The sequence below is a fragment of the Lipophrys pholis genome (assembly GCF_963383615.2).
Source record: "Lipophrys pholis genome assembly, chromosome: 7".
Taxonomy (NCBI): domain Eukaryota; kingdom Metazoa; phylum Chordata; class Actinopteri; order Blenniiformes; family Blenniidae; genus Lipophrys; species Lipophrys pholis.
Genome location: NC_137638.1, coordinates 336,267 through 347,128, shown reverse-complemented (window position 1 = coordinate 347,128; position 10,862 = coordinate 336,267). Strand labels below are relative to the sequence as shown.

The window sequence follows — 10,862 nt, the reverse complement described above, 5'->3', positions numbered from 1 at the left end:
GAGAGAGAGAGATAGAGAGAGAGAGAGAGAGAGAGAGAGAGAGAGAGAGAGATAGATTGTAGATTACATTATAATCCGAAAATATCAGAAAGATATTTGTCATGAAAAGAGTATTTGGTAATCAATTGAATACTTCTCTACATTAGGTCTGTACATTTTTTTAAAGTAATTTGTTACATTTTGTACATAAATAATTATTTTCACTCTCTTACTTGTCTGAATATATTTAAAACATATCAGCCCCAGATTATCCTGATAGATTATAAACAACAGGGATTCGTGGCCATTTGACACCATAACTGTCATAATATTACATCATAGAGCTTCATCAGTAGAACATTAATATACATCATAGAGCTTCATCAGTAGAACATTAAAATACATCATAGAGCTTCATCAGTAGAACATAATATTACATCATAGAGCTTCATCAGTAGAACATTATATTACATCATAGAGCTTCATCAGTAGAACATTATATTACATCATAGAGCTTCATCAGTAGAACATAATATTAATCTTCAGTCTTGGAAACCACTGGGTTTATTGTTTGACCTGCTGGAGACATGAGGAAGAGACTAAATGTCTCTGTCTCTCATCCCAGGTCTCTACAGCAGTGAGGAATACTGGGAGCTGCTACTCACTGCTCCTGGAGGAAGTAGTGAAGTGGTGAAATGGTGAAATGGTGAAGTAGTGAAGTAGTGAAGTAGTGAAGTAGTGGAGTAGTGAAGTGGTGAGGTAGTGAAGTAGTGGAGTGGTGAAGTGGTGAAGTAGTGAAGTAGTGAAGTAGTGGAGTGGTGAAGTAGTGAAGTAGTGGAGTGGTGAAGTGGTGAAGTAGTGAAGTAGTGGAGCAGTGAAGTAGTGGAGTGGTGAAGTGGTGAAGTAGTGAAGTAGTGAAGTAGTGGAGCAGTGAAGTAGTGGAGTGGTGAAGTGGTGAAGTAGTGAAGTAGTGAAGTAGTGGAGCGGTGAAGTAGTGGAGTGGTGAAGTAGTGGAGTGGTGAAGTAGTGGAGTGGTGAAGTGGTGAAGTGGTGAAGTGGTGAAGTAGTGAAGTAGTGGAGCAGTGAAGTAGTGGAGTGGTGAAGTGGTGAAGTAGTGAAGTAGTGAAGTAGTGGAGCAGTGAAGTAGTGGAGTGGTGAAGTGGTGAAGTAGTGAAGTAGTGAAGTAGTGGAGCAGTGAAGTAGTGGAGTAGTGAAGTAGTGGAGTAGTGAAGTAGTGAAGTAGTGGAGTGGTGAAGTGGTGAAGTAGTGAAGTAGTGGAGCAGTGAAGTAGTGGAGTGGTGAAGTGGTGAAGTAGTGAAGTAGTGAAGTAGTGGAGCAGTGAAGTAGTGGAGTGGTGAAGTGGTGAAGTAGTGAAGTAGTGAAGTAGTGGAGCAGTGAAGTAGTGGAGTAGTGAAGTAGTGGAGTAGTGAAGTAGTGGAGCAGTGAAGTAGTGAAGTACTGGAGTGGTGAAGTGGTGAAGTAGTGAAGTAGTGGAGTAGTGAGGTAGTGAAGTAGTGAAGTAGTGAAGTAGTGGAGCAGTGAAGTAGTGGAGTAGTGAAGTAGTGGAGCAGTGAAGTAGTGAAGTAGTGGAGTGGTGAAGTGGTGAAGTAGTGAAGTAGTGGAGTAGTGGAGCAGTGAAGTAGTGGAGTAGTGAAGTAGTGGAGTAGTGAAGTAGTGGAGCAGTGAAGTAGTGGAGTGGTGAAGTGGTGAAGTAGTGAAGTAGTGGAGTAGTGAGGTAGTGAAGTAGTGGAGTGGTGAAGTAGTGAGGTAGTGAAGTAGTGAAGTAGTGAAGTAGTGAAGTAGTGGAGTGGTGAAGTGTTGAAGTGATGAAGTGGTGAAGTAGTGAAGTAGTGGAGTAGTGGAGTGGTGAAGTAGTGAAGTAGTGGAGCAGTGAAGTAGTGGAGTGGTGAAGTGGTGAAGTAGTGAAGTAGTGAAGTAGTGGAGTGGTGAAGTGGTGAGGTAGTGAAGTAGTGGAGTGGTGAAGTGGTGAAGTAGTGAAGTAGTGAAGTGGTGAAGTGGTGAAGTGGTGAAGTAGTGAAGTAGTGGAGTAGTGAGGTAGTGAAGTAGTGGAGTGGTGAAGTGGTGAAGTAGTGAAGTAGTAGAGTGGTGAAGTGGTGAGGTAGTGAAGTAGTGAAGTAGTGGAGTAGTGAGGTAGTGAAGTAGTGGAGTGGTGAAGTGGTGAGGTCGTGAAGTAGTGGAGTGGTGAAGTGGTGAGGTCGTGAAGTGGTGAAGTGGTGAAGTAGTGAAGTAGTGGAGTAGTGAGGTAGTGAAGTAGTGGAGTGGTGAAGTGGTGAAGTAGTGAAGTAGTGGAGTGGTGAAGTGGTGAAGTAGTGAAGTGGTGAAGTAGTGAAGTAGTGGAGTGGTGAAGTGGTGAAGTAGTGAAGTAGTGGAGTAGTGAGGTAGTGAAGTAGTGGAGTGGTGAAGTGGTGAGGTCGTGAAGTAGTGGAGTGGTGAAGTAGTGAAGTGGTGAAGTAGTGAAGTAGTGAAGTAGTGAAGTGGTGAGGTGGTGAAGTGGTGAAGTAGTGAAGTGGTGAAGTGGTGAAGTAGTGAAGTAGTGAAGTGGTGAAGTAGTGAAGTAGTGAAGTGGTGAAGTAGTGAAGTGGTGAAGTAGTGAAGTAGTGAAGTAGTGAAGTGGTGAGGTGGTGAAGTAGTGAAGTAGTGGAGTGGTGAAGTGGTGAAGTAGTGAGGTGGTGAAGTAGTGAGGTAGTGAAGTAGTGAAGTAGTGAAGTAGTGAAGTGGTGAGGTGGTGAAGTAGTGAAGTAGTGGAGTGGTGAGGTAGTGAAGTAGTGAAGTAGTGAAGTGGTGAAGTAGTGAAGTAGTGAAGTAGTGAAGTGGTGAAGTGGTGAAGTGGTGAAGTAGTGAAGTAGTGAAGTGGTGAAGTGGTGAAGTAGTGAAGTAGTGAAGTAGTGAAGTAGTGAAGTGGTGAAGTAGTGAAGTAGTGAAGTAGTGAAGTGGTGAAGTGGTGAAGTAGTGAAGTAGTGAAGTAGTGAAGTGGTGAAGTGGTGAAGTAGTGAAGTAGTGAAGTAGTGAAGTGGTGAAGTGGTGAGGTAGTGAAGTAGTGGAGTGGTGAAGTGGTGAAGTAGTGAAGTAGTGAAGTAGTGAAGTGGTGAGGTGGTGAAGTAGTGAAGTAGTGGAGTGGTGAAGTGGTGAAGTAGTGAGGTAGTGAAGTAGTGAAGTGGTGAAGTGGTGAAGTAGTGAAGTAGTGAAGTAGTGAAGTGGTGAGGTAGTGAAGTAGTGAAGTAGTGGAGTGGTGAAGTAGTGAAGTAGTGAGGTAGTGAAGTAGTGAAGTGGTGAAGTAGTGAAGTGGTGAAGTAGTGAAGTGGTGAAGTAGTGAAGTGGTGAAGTAGTGAAGTAGCTTTAGTTCTACTGGACATTTCCTACAGGAGCAACTCAAAACCCCCAAATCCTACAAGTCAAACTGCAGAATGAAACTTCTTCTGCTGAGGAAACCAGCCTGAAGCTCGGAAACACTGGGAAAGTTTTGGAAAGGAAAGAGTTAAAACTTCATAATGATCAGATGAAGTTAAACCAGAGACCTCCAGTCCCTCCTGAAGTTAAACCAGACACCTCCAGTCCCTCCTGAAGTTAAACCAGAGACCTCCAGTCCCTCCTGAAGTTAAACCAGACACCGTCAGTCCCTCCTGAAGTTAAACCAGACACCGTCAGTCCCTCCTGAAGTTAAACCAGACACCTCCAGTCCCTCCTGAAGTTAAACCAGAGACCGTCAGTCCCTCCTGAAGTTAAACCAGAGACCGTCAGTCCCTCCTGAAGTTAAACCAGACACCGTCAGTCCCTCCTGAAGTTAAACCAGACACCGTCAGTCCCTCCTGAAGTTAAACCAGACACCGTCAGTCCCTCCTGAAGTTAAACCAGACACCTCCAGTCCCTCCTGAAGTTAAACCAGAGACCGTCAGTCCCTCCTGAAGTTAAACCAGACACCTTCAGTCCCTCCTGAAGTTAAACCAGAGACCTCCAGTCCCTACTAAAGTTAAACCAGACACCGTCAGTCCCTCCTAAAGTTAAACCAGACACCTCCAGTCCCTCCTGAAGTTAAACCAGAGACCTCCAGTCCCTCCTGAAGTTAAACCAGACACCTCCAGTCCCTCCTGAAGTTAAACCAGAGACCGTCAGTCCCTCCTGAAGTTAAACCAGACACCTCCAGTCCCTCCTGAAGTTAAACCAGAGACCGTCAGTCCCTCCTGAAGTTAAACCAGACACCGTCAGTCCCTCCTAAAGTTAAACCAGACACCTCCAGTCCCTCCTGACACTGTCAGTCCCCCCTAAAGTTAAACCAGACACCTCCAGTCCCTCCTGAAGTTAAACCAGACACCTTCAGTCCCTCCTGAAGTTAAACCAGAGACCTCCAGTCCCTACTAAAGTTAAACCAGACACCGTCAGTCCCTCCTAAAGTTAAACCAGACACCTCCAGTCCCTCCTGAAGTTAAACCAGACACCTTCAGTCTCTAATGAAGTTAAACCAGACACCTTCAGTCTCTAATGAAGTTAAACCAGACACCTCCAGTCCTTCCTAAAGTTAAACCAGACACCTCCAGTCCTTCCTAAAGTTAAACCAGACACCTCCAGTCCCTCCTGAAGTTAAACCAGACACCTTCAGTATCTAATGAAGTTAAACCAGACACCTCCAGTCCCTCCTAAAGTTAAACCAGACACCTTCAGTCTCTAATGAAGTTAAACCAGACACCTCCAGTCCTTCCTAAAGTTAAACCAGACACCTCCAGTCCTTCCTAAAGTTAAACCAGACACCTCCAGTCCCTCCTGAAGTTAAACCAGACACCTTCAGTCCCTCCTAAAGTTAAACCAGACACCCCAATCCCTCCTGAAGTTAAACCAGACACCCCAATCCCTCCTGAAGTTAAACCAGACACCTCCAGTCCCTCCTAAAGTTAAACCAGACACCTTCAGTCCCTCCTAAAGTTAAACCAGACACCCCCAATCCCTCCTGAAGTTAAACCAGACACCTCCAGTCCCTCCTGAAGTTAAACCAGACACCCCAATCCCTCCTGAAGTTAAACCAGACACCTCCAGTCCCTCCTGAAGTTAAACCAGACACCTCCAGTCCCTCCTGAAGTTAAACCAGACACCTTCAGTCCCTCCTAAAGTTAAACCAGATACCTCCAGTCCCTCCTGAAGTTAAACCAGACACCTTCAGTCTCTAATGAAGTTAAACCAGACACCTCCAGTCCTTCCTAAAGTTAAACCAGACACCTTCAGTCTCTAATGAAGTTAAACCAGACACCTCCAGTCCCTTCTAAAGTTAAACCAGACACCTTCAGTCTCTAATGAAGTTAAACCAGACACCTCCAGTCCTTCCTAAAGTTAAACCAGACACCCCAATCCCTCCTGAAGTTAAACCAGACACCTTCAGTCCCTCCTAAAGTTAAACCAGACACCTCCAGTCCCTCCTGAAGTTAAACCAGACACCTTCAGTCCCTCCTAAAGTTAAACCAGACACCTCCAATCCCTCCTGAAGTTAAACCAGACACCTCCAGTCCCTCCTGAAGTTAAACCAGACACCTTCAGTCCCTCCTAAAGTTAAACCAGACACCTCAATCCCTCCTGAAGTTAAACCAGACACCTTCAGTCCCTCCTAAAGTTAAACCAGACACCTCCAGTCCCTCCTGAAGTTAAACCAGACACCTTCAGTCCCTCCTAAAGTTAAACCAGACACCCCAATCCCTCCTGAAGTTAAACCAGACACCTTCAGTCCCTCCTAAAGTTAAACCAGACACCTCCAGTCCCTCCTGAAGTTAAACCAGACACCTCCAGTCCCTCCTGAAGTTAAACCAGACACCTTCAGTCCCTCCTAAAGTTAAACCAGACACCCCAATCCCTCCTGAAGTTAAACCAGACACCCCAATCCCTCCTGAAGTTAAACCAGACACCTTCAGTCCCTCCTAAAGTTAAACCAGACACCTTCAGTCTCTAATGAAGTTAAACCAGACACCTCCAGTCCCTCCTGAAGTTAAACCAGAGACCTCCAGTCCCTCCTGAAGTTAAACCAGACACCTCCAGTCCCTCCTGAAGTTAAACCAGAGACCGTCAGTCCCTCCTGAAGTTAAACCAGACACCTCCAGTCCCTCCTGAAGTTAAACCAGACACCGTCAGTCCCTCCTAAAGTTAAACCAGACACCTCCAGTCCCTCCTGAAGTTAAACCAGACACCTTCAGTCCCTCCTGAAGTTAAACCAGAGACCTCCAGTCCCTACTAAAGTTAAACCAGACACCGTCAGTCCCTCCTAAAGTTAAACCAGACACCTCCAGTCCCTCCTGAAGTTAAACCAGACACCTTCAGTCTCTAATGAAGTTAAACCAGACACCTCCAGTCCCTCCTAAAGTTAAACCAGACACCTTCAGTCTCTAATGAAGTTAAACCAGACACCTCCAGTCCTTCCTAAAGTTAAACCAGACACCCCAATCCCTCCTGAAGTTAAACCAGACACCCCAATCCCTCCTGAAGTTAAACCAGACACCTTCAGTCCCTCCTAAAGTTAAACCAGACACCTCCAGTCCCTCCTGAAGTTAAACCAGACACCTTCAGTCCCTCCTAAAGTTAAACCAGACACCCCAATCCCTCCTGAAGTTAAACCAGACACCCCAATCCCTCCTGAAGTTAAACCAGACACCCCAATCCCTCCTGAAGTTAAACCAGACACCTTCAGTCCCTCCTAAAGTTAAACCAGACACCTCCAGTCCCTCCTGAAGTTAAACCAGACACCTCCAGTCCCTCCTAAAGTTAAACCAGACAGTCTTTTCCACGTCACACAGCCACGTTAGTTTTCCATGAAGCTACAAAGCTAACTGAAAGCTAACATTAGCTTCCTAACCTATTCACACTGAGACCGGAGAAACTTTCAGCCAATCATAATGTGACCTGCAAGCCCCGCCCCTCACAGATCTGGGAGCTCCACCCGCAACAAAGCGTCTGATGTCAACAGTAACTTCACCGCTAGCTAAGTTCAGCGCTAGCTAAGTTCACCGCTAGCTAAGTTCACCGCTAGCTAAGTTCACCGCTAGCTAAGTTCAGCGCTAGCTAAGTTCAGCGCTAGCTAAGTTCACAGCTAGCTAAGTTCACAGCTAGCTAAGTTCACAGCTAGCTAAGTTCAGTGCTAGCTAAGTTCAGCGCTAGCTAAGTTCACAGCTAGCTAACTTCACCGCTAGCTAAGTTCAGCGCTAGTTAAGTTCAGTGCTAGCTAAGTTCACTGCTAGCTAAGTTCAGCGCTACTTTCTGGAGAAAGTAGTCGCTAAACAACTCCAGGATTATCTGCAGGAGAATAATCTGTTAGAGGACCTTCAGTCCAGCTTCAGAATGAACCACAGTACAGAGACTGCTCTGCTAAAAGTTACTAATGACCTTCTAATGGCCTCAGATAGAGCTCTTCTATCTGCTTTACTTCTTCTGGACCTTAGTGCCGCATTTGATACTGTCGATCATAATATACTTTTAAGGAGATTAGAAGATGCCGTCGGCATTAAAAACTTAGCCTTAAACTGGTTTAAATCATATTTATCTGACCGGTTTCAATTTGTTCATGTAAATAACAAATCTTCAATGCATGAACGGGTCCGGTGTGGAGTACCACAAGGCTCCGTCCTCGGACCGATATTGTTTAATCTCTATATGTTGCCACTCGGAAATATAATTAGGAAACACAGCATTAACTTTCATTGTTATGCAGATGATACTCAGCTCTATTTATCAATTAAAGCCAATCAGGCCGACCAACTTGTTAAACTAGAGTCCTGCCTCAGGGACGTTAAGTCCTGGATGTCTATCAACTTCTTAATGCTCAACACATCCAAGACTGAGGTTCTAATCCTAGGTCCTAAAAAGCTCAGGGATTACTTTTCAGATAGTCTGATTACCTTAGATAATATTACCTTAACCTCTAACAGTGATATTAGGAACCTGGGTGTTATTTCTGATCAGGATCTGTCCTTTATGTCCCATGTTAAACATGTCTCCAGGACAGCCTTCTTCCATCTAAGGAATATTGCAAAAATGAGAAACTTCTTGTCCTTCAAAGATGCAGAACAAATGCTTCCTGCCTTTGTGACTTCAAGATTAGATTATTGTAACTCCCTAATGTCAGGATGTCCAAACTCCTCTGTTAGGATCTTCCAGCTAGAGCAGAACGCTGCTGCAGGTTTACTAACCAGAACTGGAAGAAGAGAGCACATCTCCCCAGTCTTAGCATCCTTACACTGGCTTCACATCAAATCTAGAATAGAATTCAACATCCTTCTGATCACATCTAAAACTCTTCATCACCAGGCTCCGTCCTATATGGAGAAACTTCTAGAAGGGTCTCACCCTCCACGAGCCCTTCGCTCTGAGGATGCAGGACTGTTGGTAATCCCTAAAGTCCTTCAAAGTAAAAGAGGAGGCAGGAGTTTCAGCCATATGGCTCCTTTACTCTGGAATCAACTACCAGCCTCGGTCCGAAAGGCCCACACCATTAGTTTATTTAAGAGGAGACTAAAAAGCTTCCTCTTTGATAGAGCTTCTCATTAGGAATAAAATAGGAGCACTAAGTTGAGCTGCTATAGGCCTAGACTGCTGAGGGGATTTTTTCTCTCCCGTTAAAGGGAGGAACTCTACATTTGGAGGTTCTGTTTCTTGTCTTTCTTTCTTTCTCTCTGTGTAACAACATTACTGGAGCCACCAGATCCTGACAGGAGGGGAGCAGGATCCAGGGGATCAGACCCAAGACTCCCAGAGTGGAGTTACCACGGTCCTACTACCCGACCCCCCCACAGCACCGGGACCCCCCACAGCACCGGGACCCCCCCACAGCACCGGGACCCCCCCACAGCACCGGGACCCCCCCACAGCACCAGGACCCCCCCACAGCACCGGGACCCCCCCACAGCACCGGGACCCCACCGCAACGGCACGGCCCTTAAACTCCAGACTGAGATTGGCTCATCATCAGACCAACGCTCATCATAGACTTTTCTTAGTATTTGTACTTATCTGGCCTGTCTGCCTCTCTCTCTCTCTCTCTTCTATTCCTCTCTCTCTCTCTCTCTCTTCTTTTCCTCTCTCTCTCCCTCTTCTTTTCCTCTCTCTCTCCCTCTTCTTTTCCTCTCTCTCCCTGTCCTATCCCATGTACTTCTCCCCCCAACCGGTCAAGGCGGATGGCCGTCCTTCCAGAGTCTAGGCTCCGCCCCACGGTTTCTTCCTGAAGAGGGAGTTCTTGAACTTCTCTCCATGCGAGGGAGTTTTTCCTGGTTTCCACTGTTGCTTGTTACACCTGCTTGCTTTGGAAGGGTTTAGTTGGGTCCTGTTGTTCTCTATCATTGTAAGAGGCTTTGAGATGTTTGTTGATGTGATTTAGCGCTTTACAAATAAAAAAAAATTGAATAGCTAAGTTCAGCACTAGTTAAGTTCAGCACTAGTTAAGTTCAGCACTAGTTAAGTTCACTGCTAGCTAAAGCTAAGCACTCGCTCCACCGTTCGACATGAATGGAACCCATTCTTCACGGCGGGGGTTCGCTGTGTGCAGCTCGTACGATGAAAACAAGCTGAATTGCAGCTGCGACGTTGGTGAGTCGACGTGGTGACGAGACAAACGGTCCGGAGCGAGCGCCGTCTGGAGACCGGGGAATCGAGGACGGAGCCTCGTCCTCGTGGCGTCGATGTGTTTTTGTTTTGTTTACGTCCTACAGACTTCGTTTGACGTGTCTGTTTGTGTGGCGCCGACCACTTCCTCGTTTCATACTGTGTTTCCATTGGTCGGGAGTTGACGTAGCTGCAGCGTCACCAAACATTACAGAGCCGTCAGTCTGCCCCAGAGCAGCTTGGCTACAGACGTAGTTTACCACGTCTTGGTCCTGGTCCTGGTCCTGGTCCTGGGTGAGGGCTAGAAGGACCAGGACCAGGAGCAGGAGCAAGACCAGGGCCAGCATTTCCCTCGTTTCCATGGAAACGGAGCGTTTTATTGTGTTTACAGTGAGTCCGAGTGCCATTGCCATGGAAACGGGCTCCAACAGTGTGATGGACCTGGACTGACCTGTGAGTCGCAGCAAAGCGGTGAAGAGGAGGAAGAAGCCTTCATCATCATCAGCTCCATGCCTCGCTCCACGATGTTCTGGATCTGCAGGTAGCCGGCGGTGTACATGAGGACCAGCTGCTCGCTGGCGGCCATGCTGAGGCGCCCGGTGTAGCAGAAGGACAGAATCTGCTGGAAACACGTGGGCGTCACTGATGACGGCAACTCGAACACCGACGGGGACAAGCATGAAGTCGAGGACGAAGACGAGGATGAAGACGAGGCGGACGAGTCTGCGGCGGAGCTGAACAGGTCTCTGAAGTAGAGTGAGGAGGCGGCAAGGACGGCGCGGTGCGCCTTGAAGGCCTGACCCTGCACCAGGATGGACACGTCGCAGTAGTGCCCCATCAGCCGCTGCTCGTTCAGGCTGCCCAGAACGCTGCTGCCGAAGTCGGGGATCTCCACCTGAAGGAGGCCGTCCGACATGGCGGAGGCCATCGGTCCGCCGGGTGGAGGACGAGCACCAAGACTAGCTTCAAGTGGACGAGCGCAGGAAGACCACAGAGCCTCTAAGTCTCGGGGAAGCTGCAGGGGGCGTGTCCAGAAAGCTTCACATCCATTCCGTCCAGGTGGAAACAGAAGGTCAGAGGTCAGAGGTCAGAGGTCAGAGGTCAGAGGTCAGAGGTCAAGAAGTTGTTTCAGATCAGAGCTGCTGAGTCGCAGCGAGGTGGGAGGAGGAGGAGGAGATGGTGAGTCATCAAGATGGAGGTTGCTCAGGACGAAGAAAGTGCTGGAAGAGAGAGAGGGACAAAGAGATCGACACATCGTAAACAACCATCGACACATCGTAAACAACCATCGACACATCGTA

General features: G+C 47.2%; 1 protein-coding gene across 1 annotated transcript in view; it reads right to left on the bottom strand.

The window, feature by feature from the left end:
- Positions 1-10,581, bottom strand: part of nacc2l (NACC family member 2-like) — a 23,647-nt gene extending 13,066 nt beyond the window's left edge. The window contains 1 exon segment of the mRNA XM_080467221.1: positions 10,013-10,581. Coding sequence (XP_080323347.1) covers positions 10,013-10,489 — 477 coding nt within the window. The 5' untranslated portion in view covers positions 10,490-10,581.
- Positions 10,582-10,862: the final 281 nt, after the last annotated feature.